At 41.5% G+C, this 27,629-nt stretch overlaps 1 protein-coding gene across 1 annotated transcript; it reads left to right on the forward strand.

The window, feature by feature from the left end:
• The first annotated feature begins 8,101 nt into the window (after positions 1-8,101).
• LOC115380706 (adhesion G-protein coupled receptor G5-like) lies at positions 8,102-14,161 on the forward strand. The gene is made up of 17 exons (XM_030081880.1): positions 8,102-8,170; positions 8,306-8,403; positions 8,621-8,716; positions 8,828-8,992; positions 9,910-9,939; positions 10,068-10,148; positions 10,340-10,604; positions 10,820-10,973; positions 11,098-11,229; positions 11,379-11,489; positions 11,578-11,617; positions 11,830-11,930; positions 12,108-12,235; positions 12,349-12,614; positions 12,717-12,807; positions 12,907-13,190; positions 13,313-14,161. Exons 1-17 carry the CDS (start codon positions 8,148-8,150, stop codon positions 13,438-13,440), a joined length of 2,193 nt encoding a protein of 730 aa, XP_029937740.1. The 5' UTR covers positions 8,102-8,147; the 3' UTR covers positions 13,441-14,161.
• The last annotated feature ends 13,468 nt before the right edge of the window (positions 14,162-27,629 follow it).

The following is a 27,629-nucleotide window of genomic DNA, read 5'->3' on the forward strand; positions in this document are numbered from 1 at the left end:
GTCTTACCAGTGGGATGAGATAATCCCACTTGTTTCCAGTGCTAATCACTTTTCATCCAGAATTTTCTTGAATCAACTGTAACTGTTTGATACTAGTGGGCTGATCTGCCTCCTGACTGTCCTAACGGTAACGCTGGTCATGTTTGTTTGCCTGTGTGTTTAGGGGAAGTCCGGGAGACGCAGCACTGACCAGTATAGGGTGCCACCCTGTGACCTTGAAAAAGAGAAGCAATGAAAAATTAATGTGAGAAATTTGACCGCCTGTTTGGTTTTGCTATTTAAAAGCTTCACGGTTTGTGAATTATGTTTTGCTCTCTTTTTGTCCTCAACATGAAGCAGTTGAATAAAGAGCAAGGGCCAGCGTTGTAGTTATGGATAGGTAACCGAAGAGGGAGCCAAACGTGAAACTGATTTACATCTGTTATGTGAAATATTTCAGCCACATGCCGATCAGGTTTTACAGTGAGGTAGTAAACCAATCAGTGAGCTCAGCACACCACCACATCAGTCACGGCTGCCCGGGGTGACACGTACACCAGGGTGAGGGAAAAGCCAGGCACACTCACTGACACACACTCACTCACAACACTGTCTTCGTTTACTTCCTATGATGTTAGCAACAGTTGTACTGTACATTTAATGAAACAATAGCACAAACAAAATGAATCCACTGGGATGAAACAAAAACAAACATATTTGTTCTTTATAGCATATAATTACAATACACACCATGTATTAACTCAGCAAATACTGCCTAGCTAAGCGGTGTCAACATATTATTTCTACAATTTCATTGCAGAGTTTTGATTAAAATATGAATTACTATCTGGAAGAGCACTGCTAATTATCGCCTGAAAAGAACCATGAAGCACTTTCCAAGGTGAAATTAGGACTTTTGACGGGGTTTCAAACTGAATCATAAGAGAGCAGTAGCAGGTTAAGATATATATATTGTCTGTAAATAAAAATAAACTATGATCTTGCTTAACTTTTTCCCACAAATGTTCCACAGCAAGCTTCTCATGCACTGTGCAAGAGCCAGCTTGCCTGGAAATGTGATCAGCTATGACTGTTACAATTGGCCTTATAGTTCGATTGTCTCTTGCATTATCCAATGTATTACATAGTTCAGGACAGCTTGAACCGCTAAGCAGAGGACAGATAAAGCAGGAGCCAGATGTACTTTCTCTATCTTGTTAGTTAGGTCTGTTGCATTAGATACACGCCCAGTCAACATTCACACACATAGCATCACACATTCTAGAAACAAGGCATGGACAGTGGTTGGCCTGTCTGAGACCAGCGCTGCCTTGCTTTATATGTGACCATAATAAATATTGCATCAGAACATTGAAGACTGACTCCGGTCTGTTCTTGGGCTTTCAACAAAAGAATCGGGAGCTAACAATGACAATCAAATGTAATATAACCGGTCAATTTGTCCTTCAGCAAGACTTGTTTCACAACTCATGTCCTACATTTTTTTTTCTACATGGAATATTTTTATCTTCACTTTGAAATTGACTAAAAGTTTTAGAAGGGTAAAAAAAAAATCATTTTTTTTCAGTTTTTCTTATTCTTATCTCTATTCTTAGCCTCCTCATAACTTTGATTAGGATTAGGAGAATTACCTGTTCCTCAACATTTCTCTTTGGTTGGCAGTGCATGCTCCTTTGGCATATTTACTGTACATCTGTGTGATTTCGGACAAGAGGTCACAGTCAGCAGACAGAAGTCTCATTGTATTCCTTGTGACATGGAATAATTGTGTCTATCCGCTAATTATCAGGGGCGGGAACAAGTTATTATTCTGCAAGTCACAAGTAAGTTTGAAGTCCTAGCATTCAAATCTCATGTCAAGACTGACAAGTCCAAGTCCCAACCTTTGAGGTCTAAATTAACATGTCTTAATATCACATGGTCCATTTGCGCAACCACGAATTACTAGTCTATCTTAACTGTTAATTGATGTGGTATTAAATGACATGGCACCTCTGCTATTAGTTCATTCCAAAGAATGCCAGGAGCTACTTCATGTGTGAGTCCTTTATTTTCTCCTTTGCCAACTAACCCTTCTCTCTTTATCACTCATGCACACACACACACACACACACACACACACACTATCCTCACAAGCACCAGCACCACCAGCGCCTCTGTCCTTCCCACCCTTCCCTCCCTGTAGTTAATATAGATTATGTCTTTGGTAAAATCTTAGGCTAATGCTGGCAATCCATCAATATCAGATACCTAACCTAAGACTAGACAAAGCTGAATGTTGATTGATTTGATCAGATTTAGGCTGATCAGCTGACTCGCTATGATTAAGTGTGGATCTGAGATATGAGGATCTGATTTTCCCATCTCAACTGTTTTCTTCGTAGGCCTGCTCCTCAAAAAAACAAACGCAGCAGGCTCAATTATTAGCAAAGTTTCTTTCTGCTTGTGTCTCTTAAACCACCACTAAAATGAAATTTCCCCGGAAACTGGGCAAATAAGCCACCTAGTGTGCAAGGCAATGTATGAGCTGTTTGTTGTGTTGAAACCATTGATGAAATGCCATTGCTTTGCATTAAATGTAAATGAATGCAGGGTGTGTCAAAGAAAGAACAGCCCACGCTCGGCTGCACAAGCTACAGTAAATGTGTGGTTGCTGTCTAGATCTGTGAATGCTTGAAAGCATATCTAGCCAAATGTGTGTTTGTGTGTGTGTTTATGTGTGTTCCAGAGAGTGAAAGTACATGACCCCTCTGTCTGCTCATGCCTCTGGTTGACTGAGCAGGTCAAAAATAGCTGTGTAATGTGAAGGGCAGCTGTGCGTGTGTGTGTGTGTGTGTCTGTGCGCTCATATACACGCTCAAACATGTAAAGACAGCATAAACAGGTGCCGCAAGCACACACACACGCGCATACACAAATACACAACCTCTGATTTGTCACATTCCAGCACACGGCCAAGCGGCTCCTCCTTTTTCCTCACACCCTCCATCAAAAACTCCTAAGACTCCCAGACACTTTGATTGACTACATGCTTCATTTGTAGTACCAAGTCAGTAAGAAAACACCAGGCTACTACATACCAGTTACTCTGATATGGATTTAAAGCTGTGCTGCATAGAAGATGAGGTCATCGAGCTGATGCATTGCTGCTGTGTCTCACTGTCACTTTCCTAATTGGACTGGCACACTGAGTCATATCTGACTGGAGCTAAGAACTTAATCTCCTCAACAGGATTGATGCAGACGACATTTTATACCACATGGACATAAATACTGACACATGTATCCCTATGTATATAGGATGACCAAGACGTGGTTGCTGGAGTAATTAGAGAGGGTTGCTTGAGTTTACCAGGTGGTTGCTAAAGTGTACTAGGTCTTTGCTATGGCGGTTGCTATGGTTTTCTTTGTAGTTTCTGGGTGGTTGATAAGTGTTTGCTTGAGTAATTGCATATGGTTGCTGTGGTGTAATCGGAGGTTGCTGGTGTGTTTCTTGGCGGTTGCGAACTGCTAGCAACATTTTATTTAAAGCTACATTAAGCAATATTACATGCATTTTTTTTTAACAGCAAAATTATTTAAATGACTCTTTGCAACGTGAGAGTCGTCACTGTGGGTCTTCTTTCCACCGTACAATTTGCAGCCAGCCTGTCGTAGCGGCTGGAGAATAAGCTCCTCCTCTGCCCTTGACCTTCCCCCTTTGCCGCTTCAACTTCATTCAAAGCGTCTCTGTGCACATTCTGAACATTAAAATTTAAGATCTGTCGCAAGAGCCTCTGTTGCAGCAAACAGCACTGCAGTGACAGAAAATTTTAATTCAAGGCAGTTTACCTTGCAGCTGAAATTCTGCAGCTTCACCACATTTTGAATTTGAGATCAGACAAAGTAATCAAAGTAATCCAACGGCAGCACTGTGAGAGTGAAATGCATCCCTCATTTCCATCCGAAAACAAAAGAGGAGCAGGATTGGCTCTGTTTGTTTACAACAGGATTTTACACTCTCAACAACCTCTAGTGGTCAGAAATCACTTAGTGCAGCTTTAAAATTGAAGTAATGCAAAGACTCAGGCTTAGTGAGACTGTGCATTCAAACTAGCCAACATCTGAATTTGTGCAACAGGCATGTAAGCAGAGGCCACCCCTCTGTTATAGATGGCAGGTGATCTGCTGACCTTGGTCAATCTGCCCCCTGGCCCACTTTACCAGATTGCTGGTGACAATGGCTCACTATGTGGGCTATGTGTTCTCTTACCCCCTTTCACCTCTGAGAGGTTCATGCACAGGGCACAGTGCGAGGGATACAGCAGCATGTCAGGGTTGGGTAGTAGGAGGGGTGTCACATCCACACACCCGTACACTTTGTCCTGCCATGGAACTTCAGCGCTGCTACCAGTTGTCTGCCTGGTAAGCTTTATGGCTAGCCCCCGACTGGCACTATGAAATCACAGCAGCTGTTGTTTTCATTGGCGCGGCCAAACAGGCGAACAAATTCACCAGGGATGCGCCACAATGGATGCTGACCACACGGCTCAACCACGCTCCTCCGCTCCACAGGGCGGGAAACAGAGCGCCACTGCAGGAGGGCAAAGGCTCCATTAAAGGCCATCAAATATTCATCTGCCATACGGCACTGAGCCTGATGTGGCCCCATCGCCTCAGCAATGTCCATCAAACTGCTAACAATAACATAGGAAGCGATGGTGCAGAGCCAAAAAAAAACCTATGATTTAATCATCTTTGGCCTGGCTGTAAATCACCAGGCAACACCAGTTTTATTTATTGATGAAAACTGGCACACTGGACATCTGTATCTACAAGCCATAAATCACTGGACACACAGACACTGAGCATCACCAACTGAGCTGTTACCAAGATGCACAATACATTCAGACGACCAATCGGGCACACGGCCATTCAATGAAGGGGTAGTTTTCTTTCGTGATCTCCTTACATTATGCAGTGTTAACAGCAAACTAATGGCCACATGCCCAATAATGAAGAAAACGATGACATCACCATGCTGACCACATGGATCAATATGTTGAGTTAACTCCAAACTGTCAATAAAAACTCCATCAATGAATCCGACCGGGCCTATCCAGACTATGATCGGGTCTCAAATGTGTTTAGTGCTGCTGGTCGGCCAGTAATTGCCTTAGCGGGCTAGCAGGCTGGCTGTAATATCATTTGCAACATGTTAACAACCACAGAGGAGCTTGAACTGTTTCTCTGGAGCCTCTGACTGCTACATTTGTCAATTTATGGTTGGTTGCACTTCTGCTTATTTGCAGTGCTGTTTCACTCAGTGACATGCTGCATTTATTGCATGTTGTCCAAATGTTGGCATAAGGAGGAATACATTTTGTAAAAGGCCAATGTTTGCAACCTTAGCTATGATGTTTGGGCTATAATGTTTAAAATGATGTGAAATTGTATTAAACTGAGATTGCATGTATACTGACTTTCACAAATTTTCACTAGGGGGCAGCCTCAAAGCAGTTTCCAGCCATGCAGCTCTCACTCTTCCCCAGGCCATTCTGCCGAGGAAATTTTCATATGTGCACAAGGAGGGCACTGTCACTGTGACGCATGTCTGTATAAAACCAGACAGCTGTAGCTCCAGTAACTCCTCAGATAGCAGGATCTCACTTTATATCAGCACATGCTAGAGGTTACTGCACACCAACATGCACACAAATGCAAGTAAAAAAAACCCTTCCCACACCAGATAGCTCAGGGATGTCAGGTTCCATCTCAAACTAAAAAAGATTCAGTTTACCTTACAGGGGAAAAGGCCGAGTTCAGTAACACATGGAACACAAATTACATTTGACTTCAGTATTGTTACCAGGCTAACAAACTGAAATGACTAATAGTGCTCTATTTACTGTATGTAGGAATGTAACAATGTGTGGACTGATTATATGTATGATTCCATTCACTTTCTCTCTTTTCTAGTGTATGTATCTTTTATCTTCCATGCACCTTTGTGTAATCTGCACGTCTGTGAGATTTCCTTTAATATTGCCATTGCCAGTATTATAGTAGTGGACAGTTGAAGCCTGCTGGGGTGGGACTGGGGGTAAGACTGGGTGCTGGGATGGACTGGGAAGATGAGTAGGAGAGACCAAAGGGCTGGAAAAGGGGGGCGTGGCTTTATATTTTGTATGTTATATGATGACGTATTGTGTATACCAGACAATCTTGAAAAATTCAATAATGACATGTTTTGTTTTTGTTTTGTTTTTGTTTTTTTTACAATGTTTCACATAATTTAATTTGTAAACACATATAGTGAGCGGTGTTAAAATTAAGACACCACTGGCTGTCAGCAGAATGTACCCTTTTCTGACCTGACTTTCCTCTTTGTTACAGTAAGGCCTTAATTTGTTTTTTCTATTTGCATTACAAGCCACTGAGTATACAAGTCTACTGTGTTGTGGACAGCTTTAGTTACAAAGCATTTGCATAATGAGAACATAATTTGCCATGAAGACGCAATGTAAATAGAAGAGGTACATTTTCTAAAAAAAAAGTAAGTGCTGTAACCCAGCTTCCTATCCATTTATTTGTATATCATTAAAAAGTCCACATCCTTCCACAACAGCACACTAGTGAAGTCACAGAATTACACCAGTAACACTGGTCTACAAGCAAAATGCTTCCAGAATAAAAGTAGTTAAACTTTACCTACTTTCAGTTACTAAAAAAGAAAAAATAAGTCAAAAGTGATGGTTGGCTCAAATTATCAAGATACAGTAATAAGCCAAATACTGAAATTCTATACGAAGTCATGAGAGAGCGATTATTAATTGAAAGGATATGTATGTGTCTGAGCTACACGTTCTGACTCAAAACATTTCTGCAATGTAGAACATATTCCTCTATGCTAATGTTTTGATAGAACATGCCCTCTTTGACATATTACATTTCATAAGCCACGACGAGCATTGATCTAAGTCACATGTAGCAGCTTTTATAATTGTCAGTGTGTGATACTTTTATCAAATTGTCTCATATGTTTTACCAGAGATGCCTCAAAACTGTGTAAACAATGCAGATAACTTCTGTTATATTTGTGGTGAGGTAACGTGTGCCTCACAAAAGCGCAGTATAACTGCTGTTGTGAAAAAGACATATCATCTTTATTTTGGATGCAAAACAGGGGATCAGGACAAGAGTTGGGCCGCACATTATTACTTCAGATTCTTTTAAATGCAAGATTTATGTACATGTATATACATAATAAAACTCTGTCATTAAATATTTTGGAAACATTAGCCAATCATCAGTTTTATCATTTGTTTTCCAGTTCATCTTATCATAGTCTGTAAGATTTAGCCAATTTTATCTCGCAAGCAGACAATTTCCAAAAATTTGTATACCAGTGTATACCATTTGCAGATATTCAGTGTCTGGATGAGAGTTAATCTTGCCGTTTGGTCTAAGGTCAGACTAGGGTTGCATGGTCTGCAGCAAATAGACAAATGACACAAAACTGCGGCATTATCAGCCCCAGACACAGCTACACACCTGGAAATACTCTGATTTATTTGAGGTGTATGTTAAATAACAATAATAATAATAATAATTTTAAAAAAGTAAGTAAAACTGTAGGAAAAAAACATAGAACAGAATGTAAGTGACAATGTGTCAGTGTCAATACATAATGAAAGATAGCAGCATTGAAAGACAGAAGTAGTGTGATGCTTCATGAGTGTAAAATGAAAGCCCAAATTTGCCTGTTATCTCTTCATTTACCCAGTGACATCAGAAAAACAAACTCAATGGCAATTTCTTCTGTTTTCCAGTTGCTTATTAACACTTCACTCAAAGCCTTATATAAACAAAACAAAAAATTCTGCAGCACTTAGCTAGGATTGTTTTTGCCATTCTTAGGACAAAATGTACAAAAACGAGTTATATCATGGCAGATTATTATCAGTTGCAGTGAAATACATGCTGGCCGGATGACTTTGTTATTTGCCTGGTAACTTGAACACAGTTTCCTGATGCAGCCAAACAAGAGTGCTGTGAGAGGCTGGACGTGTTGGATTTGCAAGGAAAATCATAGAAGATAATGCTTCAGTGTTGTATCATCCCTGAACAGAGTACAGTGAGGCTGGCGGCTGCTGTGGACAGTGACCATGCATCGGGTCTCCTCGCTCAGGTAAGAATCACTGAGAGATCCTTGTTTTTTTGTTTGTTTTTTTTATGGATGAGTTAAATTTCAAAATAGATTGTACCTTCAGGTAATGGTGATATAATTTAATCCCGTAACCCTGGGCATGTTTGTCTTGGATAGATTGCCAACGCGTAAAAAGTGTCACTGGATACTTACTGTGATCATAGCAGGTCTGCTGTATGGTTCTGTCCTCAGTGACAACGTTTGTGAAAGCTTCTGTAAGTTTACTGAAAGATAACTCATCATTCATTACATTAATTATTATTATTTTGGAATGTGTTCATACTTTACTGGCATACTTTGATTTCATCAGGCTTATCATCCAGTTACTTTGAGCATTTCTCATGCTGGCTTCAGAAACATGAATATTATGTTCATAAAGCAGTATTTATGAGTTTATGTCATAATGTTTTGTTGTTTTGCAAATTCTTACAGACTTACAGCCAAACAATCAGTCGGGCACACAACAGAATTTGCGCCCAAAACTGATAGTCAATGTCATTAACTCAAGTTTACACCAACCTTACTCAGGTGAGCTTTTTATCACCATGGAGAGACTGAATAAGCTTTTTCACTGAACATGTTTGCATTAAAAGTTTTTTATCTTAGTCATTTGTTAAATGTGTTGAAATGTGTTTGCAGTTCCAGATTGCAATGAGTCCTGTGAAGTTGAAGTACAAGTACATGAAAAAGAATTCTGCATCATTCTAAAAAATGACACCCTGGAAAAGCAAGACATCATACTGGTGTTTGCTAATGCCTCAATAATGTCTCTTCTGCCATCCGTGCTCCACAATGAAACTACAGGTATGGCTGACAAACCGATTAACATGCCACTCCTTTATTTAACCCAACTAGGCTGAGTTAGAGTCAAGCTCTCTTTTTCCGCAGCTGCCTCAGGGAAACATTGAGGATTGAATCCAAGAGTTATGGGGGTATTGTTGGCCCTCCATAACTACCCTGGGGCAGTTTGGGGGATTTTCTAGTTTGAGTTTGAGTTTATTAACATCCCCATTAGCTTATGCAGAGCATCAGCTATTCTTCCTGGGGTCTTAGTAGTGACAAACAAACAAAATACAGCTTGATTAATATGGTCAAAGAGATCCAGCACCCTCTATTAGGGTAATGTTTAAATTTAGTCATTTTGTTGAGCTGAGTTCTCATGTTTAACACAAAAGCTGTTAGAGAGTGCCCTCTACTGGTGAAAGTCTTTATCTTCTTTATCATATGCTCTCAGTCTTCTAGATAGATAGATAGATAGATAGATAGATGTACTTTATTGATCCCAAACTGGGAAATTCTTATGTTACGGCAGCAATGGAAACATAAAATTAAATTAAATTAGATAGAATAAATGCAAAAATATATACAATAAAGACTATATACAGTAAATACAGTAAAAAAAATATATATATATATAAACATCAAACAATATAAAAATATACAGATGGTAAATATGAAATGGTAAATATGAAATACACAGATGGTTGCAATAGTTAAAAACAGAATGAATGTATATTAACTAAGATATAAATAATATAAATAATAAATAAACAGTTAAGGTGCTGAGTAGTGGAGGACCAGTGTTAAAACTAAACAGCAGAGTTGTGAGTCTCTGTCAGACAGATGTGAGTTGTTCTCTTGCCCTCAGTGTCACATGGTTGTACGGTGAGCATTTGCCTCTTTTAATTTAATTATCTGACCTCCCTGATGTTGTGTTCCAGACAATTTTTTCAACCTCAGCCTCATCACAGGTAAGGGTGTCCACCGCAGCACTAATACTGCATCTAAGGAGCACACTAACCCTAACCAGCGGTAGGCCACCTGTTTTTTGCCATGGTGCATGTCTAACTGTATAAATCTTTTTTTTTTTTTCTCTAAGACATGAAGCATATTAACATAACCAAAGACGACCTACATGATTGTGAGGAAAATTCAGCTCATAATGGATGGGCTTGCCAAGGTATTTTTATTGAATATGATATCTGGTCATCAATAAACCAAAAGATCCTGGCTATGAATTAAAATCTTCCTCTCTCTCACTCTCTCCCTGTGTGTGTGTGTGTGTGTGTGTGTGTGTGTGTGTGCGCGTGTGTGTGTGTGTGTGTGTGTGTGTGTGTGTATGTGTGTGTGTGTGCATGTGTGTGTTGACAGCTCAAGACCCAAGAAAATACATTTTCTTTATTTCTTGTAATCAGTCGAAATGTTGCATGTCTTGTAAGCCATTGCCCATATCACCAGCACCACCGTCCACAACATCAGCACCACCGTCCACAACATCAGCACCATCGTCCACAACATCAGCACCATCGTCCACAACATCAGCACCATTGTCCACAACATCAGCACCACCCCCGCCTACTCTTGACCTTGATCCTTTAACAAGCAAAAATGAGAGCATTGATGCAGAAAAAGCAGCGTAAGTATCTCAGATATACTACCTAATCGCAATAAAACACATGAATTCCTGCCGCTGACAGTTGCATTTTGTTGTAACAGATTGTGGGTGGACTGATGACAACTGCTCTTTGCTGAAATGGACTTACTGAGGTGTGAAGGTGTATTACTGTGTGTTGAGGAACAAATGTGCACAATATTCTCTGTTTTTTTTTTTTTTTTTTTTTTTCATTACAGAGATGTTATGAAAAATCTCTCTTCCCTGCTGGAAAAAATGGGCAACGTCAGCACAGCAGCAGTTTCAATGGGCAAAATTAAAGGACTGATCCATAAGCTTCCCACCAAAAACCAAACCAAGATCTTTTTTGGAATTTCCTCACAAGGCGTGAGCGTACGTACTTTGGCATGAGAGCTGCACATAGACGCACATATATAAATGGTATATACAGTGTAAAACATATTAAAAAAGGTTAAGGCATTGCAGTTTCTCTCATAATCTTGTTTTTGATTTGTAGATGGTTGAAAGAGAGACTGATTTGAATTCAGTCTTCTCCCGCTCTGTGTATATTCCAGAAGAGGCCAGCGCCATGGCAGTGAAAAGAAACGGCTCTTTAGTCGGAGTTCTTGTTTTTCCAAACATGACAAAGGTACAGGTTGTTATGCATATGGAATAAAAGTGAAATTACACATAATAGTACAATGATAACTGCAATGTAACTATGATTATATAATTGCATCTACAATGATTTTTTTTCCCCCTTGTGGCTGTCATGATTGTACATTTCACTGGAAACAGGATGAAGAGAACAGCACCGTCCTCAACGATGAAGTAGTGGGAATTGACATGGGGGCCAGCATAAACAATCTCTTGCATACCATAAACATTAATTACACAGGTGTGAACAAGGTAGGAGAGATGTATTAACAGATAATTATGATGATAATCTTTTAAATGCTGATGGAAGGAGAGCTTATTATATCTCATCCCAATACAGAGCGGAGTCAGCGTCTCTTGCAGTTCCTGGAATGGAAAAGGTTGTGTGCCACACATTCATGTAACACTCTGAAGTGTTTTTGGTTTTGTTTTTTTAAGGTTTTAACCGAGGCTTTTCTGCCTAGGGACTGCAGAGAAAAGCTCTGCAGCCATTTGATATGACAGTATTGCATTTGGTGCCTTACAAACAAGTAATAAGCAGCGAGACTCCATCTCTAAGAGTCAGCAAGAGTAGCTGCTTTTGTCTTTATAGGAAAAAAACCTAAATGGACCACAGAGGGCTGTCTGACCGTGGAGAGCAACGACAGCGTCTCATGCCAGTGCACTCATCTGACATTTTTTGCTGTACTGATGGTGAGCCTCTCTCACCATATAGCCTTATGCGTTATCCAAGTGTAGAAATTGTTTGTGTTTGTTTGGTTGTTTGTTTTTTGTAGCCTAAATGACCTATATTCATCAATTTCAGACATAATTTTTTATACTTGATGTCACTTACATGAACAACATACTTTCTACTTTTGCAAAACTCAGTCGCCTCAGTCTCCAACGACAAACCTAAGCTCTTCAGATGTGAAATCTCTGACCTACATCACGAACATCGGCTGCGGCCTGTCCATATTTTTCTTGGCAGTGGCTCTCTTCATGCATTTTGTCATGAGGTACTGAATGACAGGGATGCAACACCTACTGTATGAATGAGCAGTTTCATTTCAGTATTAAAAAAAAAAGTCTTTCTTTGTGAGTGCTGACACTAAACTGACTGATTCCACAGGAAGGGGACGTCGAGCCAAGCCACCAAGATCCTGATGAACCTCTTCATCGCCATGTTCTGCCTCAACTTGACCTTCCTGATAAATGAAACCATTGCCAACCTGGGGAACTTCGGTGCATGTGTTACCATGGCAGCAGCGATGCACTATGCTTTGCTGGCTACTTTTTCCTGGTTTTTCATACAGGCTCTCCATTTGTACCTTCAGCTGAGGAGCGCCCCCGCTGCAATCAAACATTATGTGATAAAGATCTGTGTCAGCGGATGGGGTAAGACAACACACTGCAGTGGTTGTCCAAGATTCCTGTGTTTTATGTACTTATTCCATGTGACATAAGTAATAACAAACATGTACATTTTTTCCCCTTTAGTCACACCAGCTGTGGTGGTAGCTGTTATACTGGCCACAGAAAAATATAATCTTATGGTCATAAACACAGATGGTGGGACTTCAGTGAAAATGTACGTAATTCTTCATGATTATAACAATTTCTGCTTATACATTTTCATTTTAAGAAACAAATGCACATCACTAAATGGACTTTTCCTCGTGATTTCCAGGTGCTGGATTTCTGATGTCATCGTCAGCCAGGGAGTGAACATTGGTTATTATGGTGTGGTGTTCCTCTTCACTTTTGCTGCGTTCGTTATGGTTGTGCACCACATATCTTTCATGAGGAAGGCAACAGCGAAATCCCAGGACAGAGGCTCCCTCAAGACCAACACCGTGTCCATTCTGGGCCTGTTCCTCTTGCTGGGCCTCACCTGGGCCTTTGCTTTCTTCAGCTACGGCCCTCTGGTCATACCCTCCTACTACATCTTCACCATCCTCAACTCCTTTCAAGGTAAACTCCATCCAGTCAGTAAATAAATAGATAAATCCCAAACAAAATATGACTTGATGCACACTGATTTTACTGCAGGGAAAGTCTATAGATGTTTGTAACTCAGCTGCTGTGTTTTCCAGGTTTCTTCCTGTTCGTCTACTATTACAACACCAGCAAGACGGCTGACAGAGGCGCCACAGTCAGCAGTTCAAGCAGCGCCACTACTTCAAACACTGCCATCACTTCTCCCTATGCACCGCAACAATAAAGCTGTGCATCAGTGGGACAGCTAGTTAGCAGAGGTGGAAGATAACTAAGTATATTTTTCTGAGGTCCTGTGAAATTTCAAAGTAGTCTGCCTTCACTTCAGTTCCATACAATTTATTTTTGAATGCACTGCTTTTATCTATTTATTGCAGTTACTTATTATATTGCAGAATAAGCTTTGGCATGCGAAAAACTGCTCCGAACCTGATGAATTGTTAAACCAGCCAACATAGAGAGCAGTTAGAGTTAAACTAAAATACTTCAGTACCATTTACTGCTAATAGTTACTGTATGTACTTAAGTATCTCTGTGGATATAGGATTAAGTACTTTTTTTGTTTTGTTTATACATAATGACACTTGCCTGCATGAATTTAATGGTAACACTTTATAACAACCATCACTAATAAATGGTAAACTAATAGTTAATTAAATTTTAGTTAATAGTATATTTTTACAGTTAACAAACAATTAAATGATAATTAGTAATGTTTAATTATTATACATTAGACTGTTTATTTACAGTTTGCTGTTGCACACATTATAACATTTTATTTACTATATTAACTATTTGTTAATGACTGCGTAATGATTTATAAACCTTTAAGGAATTGTTTGTAAAACATCTACAAACATTACGTTCTTAGATTAATTTTAGTGAGGGGACAGGGGATCTTCAGGGGGAAATAAAAGTAGATGCCAAGCAGAAGTGGTAAACATCATCTGAAAGCTGGGAACCTGAAGACTGGTTTGAGATGCAGCTCAGCATGGTGTGTCAAGTTATTATAGTCATAAATATGAAATAAACATTGTGTTTTAGTTCTTAATTTGGCACCTATTTATTTATTTATTTTCTTATGCCCAGCTCATTCAAAGAGCAAAACAAAGAAGGAAGGTCCACACAGTAATGTCTCTAAAATAAATAAATAAACTAAAAACTAATTTATTAAAGACAGGCTAACAAAAGTCAAAACATGCATCAGTGAGATAGTGGAAACAAGAAACCTATGAATGCTTTGAACGGTAACCAAGGTTAAACAAACACTAAAGAAAACCCAAACAAAACCAAGGTGGGTGCCTGACAGGAACCAGCCTCTCAGGCACCCACCTTGGTGAGAGACGGAGAGAATCGGAGCACATCTTATTTAGAGTGTGTAAGGGGTAGGGCTAGGGTGTCAGAAGTTGATACCATTTATTACACAGATTAGGTGCAAAATCAAACCATTTTGACCACTTGAGAAAGAATAAAAATGGTCAAAATCCCTCCAAAATACCACATTAGGACACCACAACCTTGAGGAACACCACATAAAAATTTATGCTGTCATTTGGTGTCAAAAACTTTCTCATTTGGAGATTTCTGTAAGAACTGCATTTTTCAGTGATTGACTCAGAACATTCTGTTCTGGAAATTGCTCAGAAGCTCCCATTTATTGTCAGTATAGCTAGAAAGTCATACATCCTCTGAATGCCCTGGGTCTCGTTTTTGTGGCTGTAAAGTTTCATGAGGCTGTGATGATCATGGAGGTCATAATAGGGTGATTTATATAGAGGCAGCACGTTTCAAAAAACTGTTTCACTGTCACACATTGACATGGCTACTATGGGGGCTAACATCATCACACATGAATAAAATTGAGTTCACTGAATCCACAAGAGTCTCAACTGTCCAGTCACACCCATTTTATGAAAATGGGAAGGGGTTAAAGACTGCAGCCACAAGCAGCGATTCTGAGTTTCAAGTCAACACAGACTGTTAGAAGTCAGAAGCTTCCATGGCTTAATTAAAATATTCAGCTTCATAAAGGCCACCCAAATAACGTTTCATGATGCACTACACAGTTTTTAATAACTAGTTACCAAGTATTAACATCCATAGCAACTTTATAAGAGGTGTTCCCTGAAGAGCTGGGTTTTTAGCCTTCTCTTAAGGACTGAGAGGGACTCGAATGGAAGAGGGACTGTGCAGATCAAAGGGATCCAAAGGTAACAATTAACAAATACTTCATACTTCATAGTTCATAAAATGTGACAATGTTTGTAACGATAAACTGTTTCAATAAGTAAACAGTATTATCATTTCATTAGTTGTACACAAGGGGGCAGAATTGTGTTTTACATGGTCAAGTAGCTCCTCTATCGTGTGATGAGAAGTTATTACAAAACTACCAACTCTCTTTCTTCCTTGCTCTCTCCTGACAAAGTGACTGTGTTCATGCATTGTGAATGAGTGCCGTGATGTGAAGTGGTCTGTTTGGTTTACCCTCAATGAAAAAAAAAAAAAAAACATACCCACATGAGTAGAAGACTGATGGAGGGATGGAGTATTCTCCTGGGAGTCATTTGTGTTGATGACTCTCATCTCTGCTGCTCTGACCAGCAGAGCTCTTACTCACTGTGTAAAACTTGGAGAATGTTGTGATTCACTCCAACTGCATTACAGGCCTCTTAAATCAAGGTTTCAGTCATACATTAAAATGCACACGATAAATGTTTATGAAGAAAAACACTACCCTTGCATGACTGGTGTGGTTGTCATGTGCGCTGAAGATAGCACAGGGATAAGTAAGCAGCAAAAAGGAGGTGAAAGGGAGTCTTGTCTCACACAGTGTTGGGGGCTGAGCTCGCTTGCTTGCGCTTTGCGTGCCTGCAGATAATTACCTTGTGCCTACAGAGAGCAGTATCCACTGAGCAGGGAGCCTTAACAGGCTAACAAGAAATGAGCTCATGGCTACCTATAGTGATAAGAAGCTTGAGGGCACGCTTCAATGTTGAAACCTTTCTCCAAAATATGACTGTATTTTACTGCACATTTACAGCATTTTAGTACCCTCAGACTACCTTGGCAAATTACATTAAAATAATGACAAGGAGTCATTGGCAGTTGTGTATTTTTTGTCTTATTGTCCATTCATTCACTTTTGCTTCTTGGTACAAGATATGATTAAGACCTGATGTTTTTCTTTCAAGATTACCTAAATGTTTCTGGCTTATATAAACACCTTGTTTGCCTTTAATGCATCTGTATCACTGTGCAAGCCTTAACACGAAATCTCTTCTCACTGATGCAGTTACGTTCCATCTTATTTTCTTGGCAATATTTTCATTTTGATGAGATTTTGGGAACAATGTTCCTGGAATCAGTGTCTCAGGACAAAGCAGGCAGACCCCCAGACAGTTGTGCAACTATTTCTGTGAATCAAACTGACATTTGATGTGGCATACTGAATCAGATCAGGAAATGGCTGGGAGAGAGCTGTCTGCGGAAATGCCTGTTGTTGAGCAATCAAGATTTTTAAGTTACAGTATCTTTGGCGGAGGCAGCCACTGGAATACAGTCCTTCCTCATGCACGGCTCTGAGTCCGACTGTGAGATCGCCGAATGACATCCAGAAAGCAAAGCCTGTTTATTTATCTATGACTGATTAATCTTCTAAATGACCACAGCGTGCCAGCCAAAAACTAGGGTAATTACTGCCGTACACGTTTGATTTGTATTGCCCCAAAAAGGCCTTTCATGCAGAGCATAGCAGGCTTCTATGGTATACCTGTGTTTCTGTTTCACTAGGTGAACCACACCAGGCTTTCATCTGTGGACTGAGGTCACTGTGCAAATTGCAGCTCTGTGGAAATGACGAAGAGCCGCTCTGCAGACAAAATGGGCAAATTTCAAAAGCACCAAACTTGTCAGGCGAAGGCACGGATTTGTGGGATTTTTTTTTTTTCCTGGTTAGCATATCATTTTCAAAAACTCATTAAAGCTTCCTGACAAGTTCTGTAATTTTACCACACATAGATTGCGATTGGGAGTGTATTTTCACAGCTTTTTGGAAACCATAAATTTAGACAACTTTACGAGATATAGCATGTAAGTAACTGAACACTGTGTATTATGACCCTCATGTTAATACCACTGGGAGGATTTTGAGCTTTAAGTATGTCAATCACAGCGATTTCAAAATGAGGGGAGTGAAGGAATGCTGAAATTTTAAACCCCTTCCATAAAACTGCTTGTTACCGAAGAGAAAATACGGCCGTCAGAATAAAACTTATAGATGTGTTTCTTTTAGTCGAGGGAAATTGAGGAAACACTTTTAATTGCTCTCAATCTGCAAAGCCTCGGAGGCCAAATGTACAGCGGTGGCTTGGATAAGCACCAATGCGCTGACGTCCATCTGCAGACTCCTCCGACTTGGTGTCAGCCCACTGACAGGAAAGTGCTGTCTCCATAAAACTGGAAGAATGATGCAGGAAAACAAAGCTGCTGTGGAGGAAATCATCACTGGTGGGTTGTAACATTTCATACTGCCCCTGCAGATCAGAAGAAGAGGATGAATTCAGCCTCCAAGCAAGTCATTCAAGCATGAAATCCTCAACAAGTTAGTCTTTATTTCCTTTTATCTCATTCTGGGAGACTGTTCCTCTTTAGTAGTGTAGATGTAACGCTGGCCCGCTAATCACTCTGTTTTCAGTCAGAGCCAAAGTGTGTGAATAGGGTCAGTTTTATGATGGACATATTTCAGGTGAAGGAAAAGAGGCCTCAGCTTTGCAGGTATTTTATGTAATAGTCTGGGCTGAATCCTGCCTTGTAAAAGCCAAATTGCCTATCTCAAATGACCTGTAAAGCATGAGGTCCTGTTCTTGGAACCTTATGTGTCTGAGGGAAATATGATTAGCCTAATAGCATTATCCTTTTAGTTATATGTATATGCGTTTATTTTCTCACTTAATCACACACACTTAGGAAAACAAGCGGGCCTATCTCTACCTGGTGGAAGTATGAAAAGGCTTCTTTTCCCACTAACAGAGAAATACAAGCATGCCAAAGGACTCTAAACTGACATTGTTTTATGTACCGCTATTATGTCTTTTTTGGGTCCAGGGAGCACCCTTCCTAGCACTCCCTCCCCTGCTCCTTTTTTCATAAGTCCTTGAAATGATTTATTTCCTAGTAACTTTGCTCATGAAATTGATGTGGACTCAGGGCCTTTGTAGCGTCTGGTTTCCCCGCAGGCTGCAGTAAAATCAGGCTGAGGTCCAGGCGAGGGGCAGTGCTTGCGTGACTGCAGAGTGGGGGAGCACCGGCCATAAGTCTCTGTTCAGGGGCACCTGTGAGGGCCCCGCCTCCTTGCATGTCACGATGTAGTCCCAGACACACACACACAATGCAGGCGGATAGATTTGAGGGCCCGTAGTTAAGTGTGTGGATTTATGACGCGTGGTTGCAGCATGTCAGAGAAACAGTGTTACTCTTGCATTGAGCACGAAATGAGACCTCTTCCTGCAGGAAAACTGGGAAAGAACATTTAAAAAAAAAATACACAAGGTGCTTTCAGGTTACTGGCCACGACTGGGGAAACTCTCCAAATAACATTTGTTGTAATTTGGGAGAGGGAGCCAGATGGCTGCACATGCATATACAGTACTTGACTGAGATGAACTGTCTTGCCCGGATCCCCGGAGAGCTGCAAGTCGGTGCTATGTCTGTCTTTACTGCTCATCAACATCTTTCATCAGGTTTGGGTGTGGGGAGGTGATGGGGTGAGGATGAAGGGTGAGGAGGGGTCACTAAAGGGGAGGAAGGAGGGCGTAGGGGGAAGGGGGGGCGACTGGCCCGTAAAAGCATTCAGACTCAAAACTTGACCTCTGGATTTCAAGCTTCTCCTCCCTACCGGGGCCTTCCTCTCCTTCTCACGTCACGCACAACAGTCACGCAATCTGTGACCTTGTAGCAGGTTCCCCATCACTCACCTCTGTAAGAAAGAGAACAGAGGAACTGATAAAAGAGGGAACGCTGAGGGACTCGCAAAAACACGCACGCTGTGATCAGCTAAACACATGGCACAGTGTTCATCACGAAAATGAGAGATTGCAAGCACCCTGCAACAAATTCCAGCTCTAGGCATTATAAGTTGCCTTTCATACAACTGTTTGTTTTTTAGGGCTGTATGAGCTGAAATATACATTTTATTTTTTTTGCAAAGTGCTTCCATTCTGTTTCATTTTTGTGATTCCCCTTAGAAGCCCCTTCTCCCTCTGTTTTTTTAAGTGCATGAAGCGTTCATGACTACCGTGCTATCATACAGCTGTAACATCGAAGCGTGTGGCTTTGGTGCATATTTTACGTGCGAAAGTACTGGTGTCCTGCCACAAGAGGAAATATTGGCAAATTTAAAACCCTGTTCCCCAGCCAGCAGAAAACACAAGTATACACTGAACGGGATTTGTGCGTTGTCTAAATAAAACAACTGTGAATTATAACTTTGGGTGCCAGCAGTGAAGTTATAACTGTAAGTTGTTCCACGGCATTATGAGCAAGCAGAGAGAACAAAATCAGTTGTCTGCATCTGTAAATTACCATATAATTAATGATTACATATGCGCTTAATCCATAAAATTTCCGCAATAATTTAGACGTATGACTCCAATATTTATCTGTCATGATATCATCCTTCTTTTTTATATGACGCTGTCGCCGGTATTTCTGTCTAAAGTGTTTAGGATTTAAACAGACCTCAACTACTGGTTTGGTCCTGCACTTAAGAGACATGAAAGCCTATGGTTAAGGAGCTAAAGCTGTCTCTCACACTGGGCCTAGTTTGCCTTATATTGACTTGGCTGTCGTTTGGCCTTTAAAATTCACACTTGGTTAAGTCGTGGAATTCGCTTCACACAAGTGGTGTACGCTTCCCCGCAATGACGAAGAATTTACTGGAGGGACTGATTCACCCGCTGGTTTAATGCTGCACAGTTACGATATCTTCACAGGTAAAACATGAACATGTTGGCTTCCTCGCGGCACAGCTCCAGCAAGACGCCTAAAAGTCTGACTAATAGTGGAATATATCTCCGTTCTGCAGTGGATTGGTGCTGAAATTATTAGTCCACTTTTGCATTTCGTTCAGATTTTACTGGTCAGTTCACATCACATTTAATCACGTCAAGAGACTAACATTGAGGAAAAAAACACCCTGTTATCCTTCTCATGTCAAATTGCAAAAGGAAGAGGGCTCTTTGGCGTGGATGGGGTGTGAGTTTGTGTTTCTGTGTCTGCACGCAGGAGTGCATGCATGCGTGTATGTGTGCGTCCTCTCAGCCCACAGGGATCTGATTTCAGTTAAGCCACACTGTTGCTCAAGTATGGTATTTCTCTCTGGTTGCTCTGTCTGTCTCTGTGGACGGACCTCGATCATTCTATAGTGCTCTCTTTTACACATCCAAGTGTGAGAATATATTCCCCCTTTACGTAAATAAACGAACGATCTCATGAGAGGAGAAAGGAGGAAAGCATCCATTCTCATGCCAGTCCTAATCAAATCTTGTTTGTATCTGGGTGTTTGAGTTTGAGTTAGTGGCAATTTAATGTCAGGGACCACCAGAAACGTTTGTTTCCTGGAACAGCAAAGGAAGTTTTTTTTTTTTTTTTTCTTCTTCATCTGCTCCATGGCTCATTTTTAATGTCTCTTGTTTGTCATTTATTGAAGTCTCAGAACATAAGGATGTGGCTCCACAAAGTCCTCTGGGTATTGTCCCAATATGTGGTCCAGCTCTTTCAGAGAGTGGTATCGGATGAACCGCACAATTTGGGCTTGATGAGTGTTCATTTGGTTTGAATAAATCTTCACATGCTGTATTGAATGTGTCCATTAAGCGCTCGTGATGAAAACGGGCTCCACCCCTGTGATGCTACGATCGGTCAATAATAATACATTTAGGAACACCGTGTGAAATTTCACAACTTCGTGCTGGGAAGATAAGTCACAGTGAGTCAGAGACCAAGGGGCAGCTCTGACTCGGCGGGATCCTCGGCGTTCCACAGCTCCTGGTTAGTGTGCGGCATCTGTGTTTACAGCCAAAGCACGACTTCCAGGGTCCCGAGCCAGACAGATCCAAGTGATTCCATCCCGGCAGAGGTATTGACTGAAGCGGTGGCAGAGGTTAATCTGGAACATACTTGTGACGATGTCGAGCTGTGTTATCCTGCTGTCGCAACCTCCTGCTTGATTTATGGGGCCTCGTCTCGCTGATGTTCACCATGTCTCTTCTCTGACTTAAAGGATTAGTGGAAGTGACGTCAGGTGGGTTTCCCTGCACCTCCACCTACGATCATGGAGATTTGTGTGTGCTTCTGTGTCTGTGTGTGTGCTATAACCCCAGGTGGCGTCAGTATGTGTTGACCCAACTCCAGCGAAACTCTCCCCACAGCTCCACTATACTATAGTAGCGTACTCTTTGCACTGGTCCAATCTCATTCTACTGTTGTGTTGAGCTAATGATAGTCCACTAAACACTGTGGAGAGTAAAATCAACACAGCCAGTGACTGAGAAACCCTGCCTCGATCCAGCGAATTAGGACCACATGTGCTTACTTGCTGCTCTCCCCTGCCCTCAGTGTCAGTTCTCCATTTGTTTAGTTATGGCAAAATTTAGAATAGCCCAAGTCATGTCCAAAGATGACAGCACTCAGGCCCGCTTCAGAGTCACATCCTGGGAATTCTACTGATTGCAGGAAAACCCCAGAGGAGGCGTTCATGTCTCGGCATGAAGGACACTTTTTGAGCGCTGTCATATCATTCTGTGTGTTACGAATCTCCTCTGCCTCCACATGTGGCGTCTCATTCAGGCATAACTGCAGTGCTGGGTCCATAGAAACTGAATGGGAAGAACCGGCGTGGGCCTTTGTGGGCCTTTGGTTCACAGAAAAATCAGAGTGCTTCCAGGTGGTCCACCTTGCCAAGGCAAGCGTACACTGACAGACAGAAGAGTTTGTTTGAATACCTTTACTGAAACTTCCATCATGACATAAAAAGCACCTGGCTGTTGGGGGGATCTCTCTCTGTCACGGTGTGTGCAGCTTGCAGCAACAACAAAGTGGGCCATTAAACACATGAAATTATTTAAAATCATCGCTGTGCTGCTGAAATTATTTCAAAGTCACTCAAATCTAATTCATAGTCTATGTCGGGCTAATTTTAATATTAGCTAATTAGGGGTGAGCTATGTTAATCCTAATTGGCTGTGTTGTTGTCAACAAAGTTATTGAATAATGTTCTGGCAAAGCCAACTAGCTACCAAGAAAGACTCAACTCCTACCAAAACCATGCATCATGTTTACCGATGTAAACAAACTCTTTTGTCGACATGGTGACTATCGTCTTGGCAAAGTAAACCACATGGAAATACTCTGATTTGTCATGAACCAAAGGCCCATGCTGCTTCTACCCATTTAATTTCAATGGTTGGGTCACACTGTCCTCCACAAAAATTAACATGATAGATTTCTCCATCTCAAAGACACTTAATGGGGAGAAATGAGGAGTGACGCCTTCAATGCAGTACAATACTAGAGTTACCAAGTATCAAATTAACATTAACTATTCATTCTGTTGACATAGATTTCATACTTTATGATTTCAAGAACAATAATAAGCAGTACAATGCATTGCTAATTTGAAAAGCAAATTTAAAAAGTTTGAAACCACAACCAGTGCAGCAGGTACACTATATTACCAAAAGTATTCGCTCACCCATTCAAATGATCAGAATCAGGTGTCCTAATCACTTGGCCTGGCCACAGGTGTATAAAATCAAGCACTCAGGCATGCAGACTGTGAAACAAGACATTTGTGAAAGAATGGGCCGCTCTCAGGAGCTCAGTGAATTCCAGCGTGGAACTGTCATAGGATGCCACCTGTGCAACAAATCCAGTCGTGAAATTTCCTCGCTCCTAAATATTCCACAGTCAACTGTCAGCTCTATTATAACAAAATGGAAGCGTTTGGGAACAACAGCAACTCAGCCACGAAGTGGTAGGCCACGTAAAGTGACGGAGAGGGGTCAGCGGATGCTGAAGCGCATAGTGCAAAGAGGTCGCCGACTTTCTGCACAGTCAATTGCTACAGAGCTACAAACTTCATGTGACCTTCAGATTAGCCCAAGTACAGTACGCAGAGAGCTTCATGGAATGGGTTTCCATGGCCGAGCAGCTGCAGCCAAGCCACACATCACCAAGTGCAATGCAAAGCGTCGGATGCAATGGTGTAAAGCACGCCGCCACTGGCCTCTAGAGCAGTGGAGACGCGTTCTCTGGAGTGATGAATCACGCTTTTCCATCTGGCAATCTGATGGACGAGTCTGGGTTTGGAGGTTGCCAGGAGAACGGTACATTTCAGACTGCATTGTGCCAACTGTGAAATTTGGTGGAGGAGGAATTATGGTGTGGGGTTATTTTTCAGGAGCTGGGCTTGGCCCCTTAGTTCCAGTGAAAGGAACTTTGAATGCTTCAGGATACCAAAACATTTTGGACAATTCCATGCTCCCAACCTTGTGGGAACAGTTTGGAGCGGGCCCCTTCCTCTTCCAACATGACTGTGCACCAGTGCACAAAGCAAGGTCCATAAAGACATGGATGACAGAGTCTGGTGTGGATGAACTTGACTGGCCTGCACAGAGTCCTGACCTGAACCCGATAGAACACCTTTGGGATGAATTAGAGCGGAGACTGAGAGCCAGGCCTTCTCGACCAACATCAGTGTGTGACCTCACCAATGCGCTTTTGGAAGAATGGTCAAAAATTCCTATAAACACTCTCCTCAACCTTGTGGACAGTCTTCCCAGAAGAGTTGAAGCTGTAATAGCTGCAAAAGGTGGACCGACATCATATTGAACTCTATGGGTTAGGAATGGGATGGCACTTCAGTTCATAGTATGAGTAAAGGCAGGTGAGCGAATACTTTTGGTAATATAGTGTAACTCCAATTTACACCTTTTACTTACATGACAGAAGACAGTTCTGCAACTGAACTTTTAATTAATGACTAGTGTTTTGTTTTGTTTTTTTAGCAGCCTTTAAAACCTCATAAGTAATCACACGATGCCCTAACCCCCATGATTCACTGTTTTGGACTTTTTTGTGAACTTTTTTGTTTATGGACTTTTTGTGCTTTGGGGTTTGTGTTTACCTGTCCTGTGTTATTTGCTGTGTTCCTTGGTGTTCTTCAGGCTCTTGTTTTCTCTGGTTTTATGTCCGTCTGGTTCCTCATGTGTTGCTGCAGTCCAGTCTAATTTGTTTTCCCCTGCTCACCTGTCTTGTGTTAGTCCCATTAGCTCTGCCTTTGTGTCCTTGCCTGCCACACCCTCGTTGTCGGCGTTGTTGTCCAATCCTCGTGTTTCCCTCCTGATCCCAGAGCCGTCCCACTCCAGCTGTGTCTTGTTCTTGTGATTAGTTCTGTGTGTATTTATACCTGTGTCTGTGTTTCGTTTGTTCTTTGTTGGTTCGTCGTCGATGTTCCTCGGTGTTGCAGCTGTCTCTGCCCCTCATGTTTTGCCAGTCAGTTCACTTTGCTCTCATTTTTATGTAAATCTGAATCTGGTGAACGAATAGTAATTTCCTCAGATCCTGTGTCCTGCGGGCTACTGCATTTGGGTCCACCTGCCTCCTTCAACCATGACACTGAAGATGTAAAAAGAAAAAAAAAAGATTTACAGAATGACATTCAGAGTTAAATAATGTCAAAGTCTCCAAGATCATTATTTTTTCAAATTTGATGGTTAAACAAATAAGGCCTGTGTGCTTATTTGTCCAACTTTACTCATTGTAAGCGCCAAGGTCTGCTAATTTTTTCCACCATGTCACTCCCCTCCCGTCTCTGGTATTATTATTACTATTGCATCACTGTCATGAGGAGCCGAATACAGTCAATCAAGGACAAGGCACATATGTCATTACAACAGAAAAACTCTGTGTGACTGTACGCAATCTGTCCTGGCTCTGTGGCCAGTAATTTAGTAACCATGGAAATGCGCTAGAGCTCGCCTGGCATGAACCCTATTTTGCAGATCCGTGCTCATCCAGTCCCATCGTTCCTGTGTTTACTGGTATACCCACTGACAATACAATGGAGGGGGGATTTGGCAGGAAGGAGCATGTGCAGAGACATGAATGTTAGCGTGAGCATTTGTTGCATTACATCAGTGGGAACAAGTGGATTCTGCATACACTGGCACTGTCCTCACTGTCCTCCTTTCTCCTGCACTCTCTATGGACAGCAACCCGAGCAGTAAACTCTGAGTGACCCGCCTGTGCATGTCATTCCTCAAAAGCAGTTACAGTGGGGCATATTTCCCTTTGACCAGGCAGGGAGGTCACACACTCAAATATACCAGCAGCACACACGCACAAGCACACACAGCCTCACATTAACACGCACATGCTCGCACATGCAAGGGAAAGAGCTCTTGCAACTGAACATGCTCATCCTACCGTTCCCCCTCTTTGAATAAAGATGAATGCTACCCCCCAGCACCCCTCCCCTCCCCTCCATCCACCACACACATCTACACACAATACCGCCAGCAACACCTCTGCCACTGCTCTACCCTAAGCTGACCCCTCCCTAAGCCTGGTCAGAATGTGCCTTTCACACGGGCGGCTGGCCAAAGCAAATAAACCAGCAACACGCCCGCGAACGAGGACGTGAAAGGGGTCAGAGGGGGGGCTTGCCGGGAGGTGCCAGGAGTGACAGAGGGAGGGACATGGTCACGCAAAGAAAACAAGCCCAGCAAGAGTGAGCCAGCCTTCTCACGCAGGGTCCCAGACGTGTGTCTTGTCATGCAACAGCCACCCCATCAACCCAAATTAGGGCTGACGGAGGTAATAAAGCGAGGGAGCAAAGGAGGAGAGAGAGGAGAGGAGGGACAACTCGAGCGATCCCTCCCTCTCCTCAGAGAATCTAAAAACGAAAGGGAAGACACACTGGTCACTTTTTTTTTTGCTAAAGACTCGCACAAAACAACTCAGATGACCTCAGGTTACCTCAGAGTTAAATTAACTTTTTTTTTTTTTTTCATTTTATACATTTATAGAGACTTTTATTATAAGAATGTCTCAAAGGGCTATATACCATACCATACTATACACCATACATCATACTAGTATACTAAACTACATCATGTGCATATCGTATAGCATACTACATCAAGCACACTTAAGCTCACTTTGGCCTATAAGCACTTTAGTGTCTCTAGTTCACCTGCATGCCTTTGGACTGTAGGAAGGACCCAGAGCACCCAGACGACACATGCACATACAAAGGACCAGAGCTGAGTTTAGAGCAAAGGACCTGAGCTGTTATGAGCCACCATGATGCCCTTGAGTGGCAGGTTTTCTGTGCGGGAAGGCCTCGAGCAGCCGCAGCCCTATCTTACTCATTTGTCCTCAGTTAACCTTCAGTGCACCAACCTTGAAGAAGTGGAGGACCCATCTCAATCTTCCTCCAAGACAAAGGGCGTAAGTATAGTGAGACTAAGGCAAAATTAATTTACTAAGCTGCAAGCAATGCTCGACTCTGATCTTACAGCATGCAGGCCCATCTTTATGTCCCCTGATTTTACAGTTATGCTCCTCTGAAGAAATCATGCTCTGATTATGACTGTATGCTTTTGAAACCCAATTGGATGCAAGGAAATCTACTAGATGAACATTGTATATGCCACTTTATCAAAGAAACATTGTCATACACAATATGTTGCATATTCAAATGAATATGACAAATAACAGGATATGCTGATACACTGTATGTGTAGCCCGTATATGCTGAACAGATAAGTAACGTATATATTTGCATTGTCCTTACATGGTCATATATGCACTCATACGTGCTCAACATTCATATGAAAGTGGCAACTGATTGAAAAAATGCAGTTGTAATATAATGTTAGACATATACTGTATGTTTATGTATAAAAATGTGCCAAACACAAATATGTTTCATATATGGGTATTTAATATGTGCTTGCAGTGTATGGTATCTATGTAAAATCCCATTTTATGTCTTCATGTATTAAATTTTGCATGAATGGCCAAACAACAGGAAAAAATTTGTCTGTGGGAAGATAAATGTGATTCTATTTATTTATAAAACATGATGCCTCAGCCTTAGGTCTTCCTCCACCTCATCTAATGAAGGCCCATGGCTGAGATGTCACATTTTATCTTCTTTTTTTCTACTGATGGTTCACTTTTGTTGGCAGCACTTTGTTTCCAGCTGTTTGAGCTCAGACCTTTTTAAATCCATAGATCACATGAAGCCATTAAAAGAAGGTAACTGTACAGCTTTGGTGACGCGGTAACTGTGTTGTGTCTTCCCTGAGCATACTTAGATGAACCCTCGGGGCCTGTTTGTCTTTAGCT

Source organism: Myripristis murdjan, chromosome 22 (genome assembly GCF_902150065.1).
Source record: "Myripristis murdjan chromosome 22, fMyrMur1.1, whole genome shotgun sequence".
NCBI classification, from domain to species: domain Eukaryota; kingdom Metazoa; phylum Chordata; class Actinopteri; order Holocentriformes; family Holocentridae; genus Myripristis; species Myripristis murdjan.

Excerpts from the sequence above, each read along its gene's own strand:
- LOC115380706 (XM_030081880.1), top strand. The coding sequence starts at position 8,148 with ATGCATCGGGTCTCCTCGCTCAG. Across the intron at positions 8,717-8,827 it reads TTTACACCAACCTTACTCAG|TTCCAGATTGCAATGAGTCC; the intron begins GTGAGCTTTTTA and ends ATGTGTTTGCAG. Across the intron at positions 9,940-10,067 it reads CAACCTCAGCCTCATCACAG|ACATGAAGCATATTAACATA; the intron begins GTAAGGGTGTCC and ends TTTTTCTCTAAG.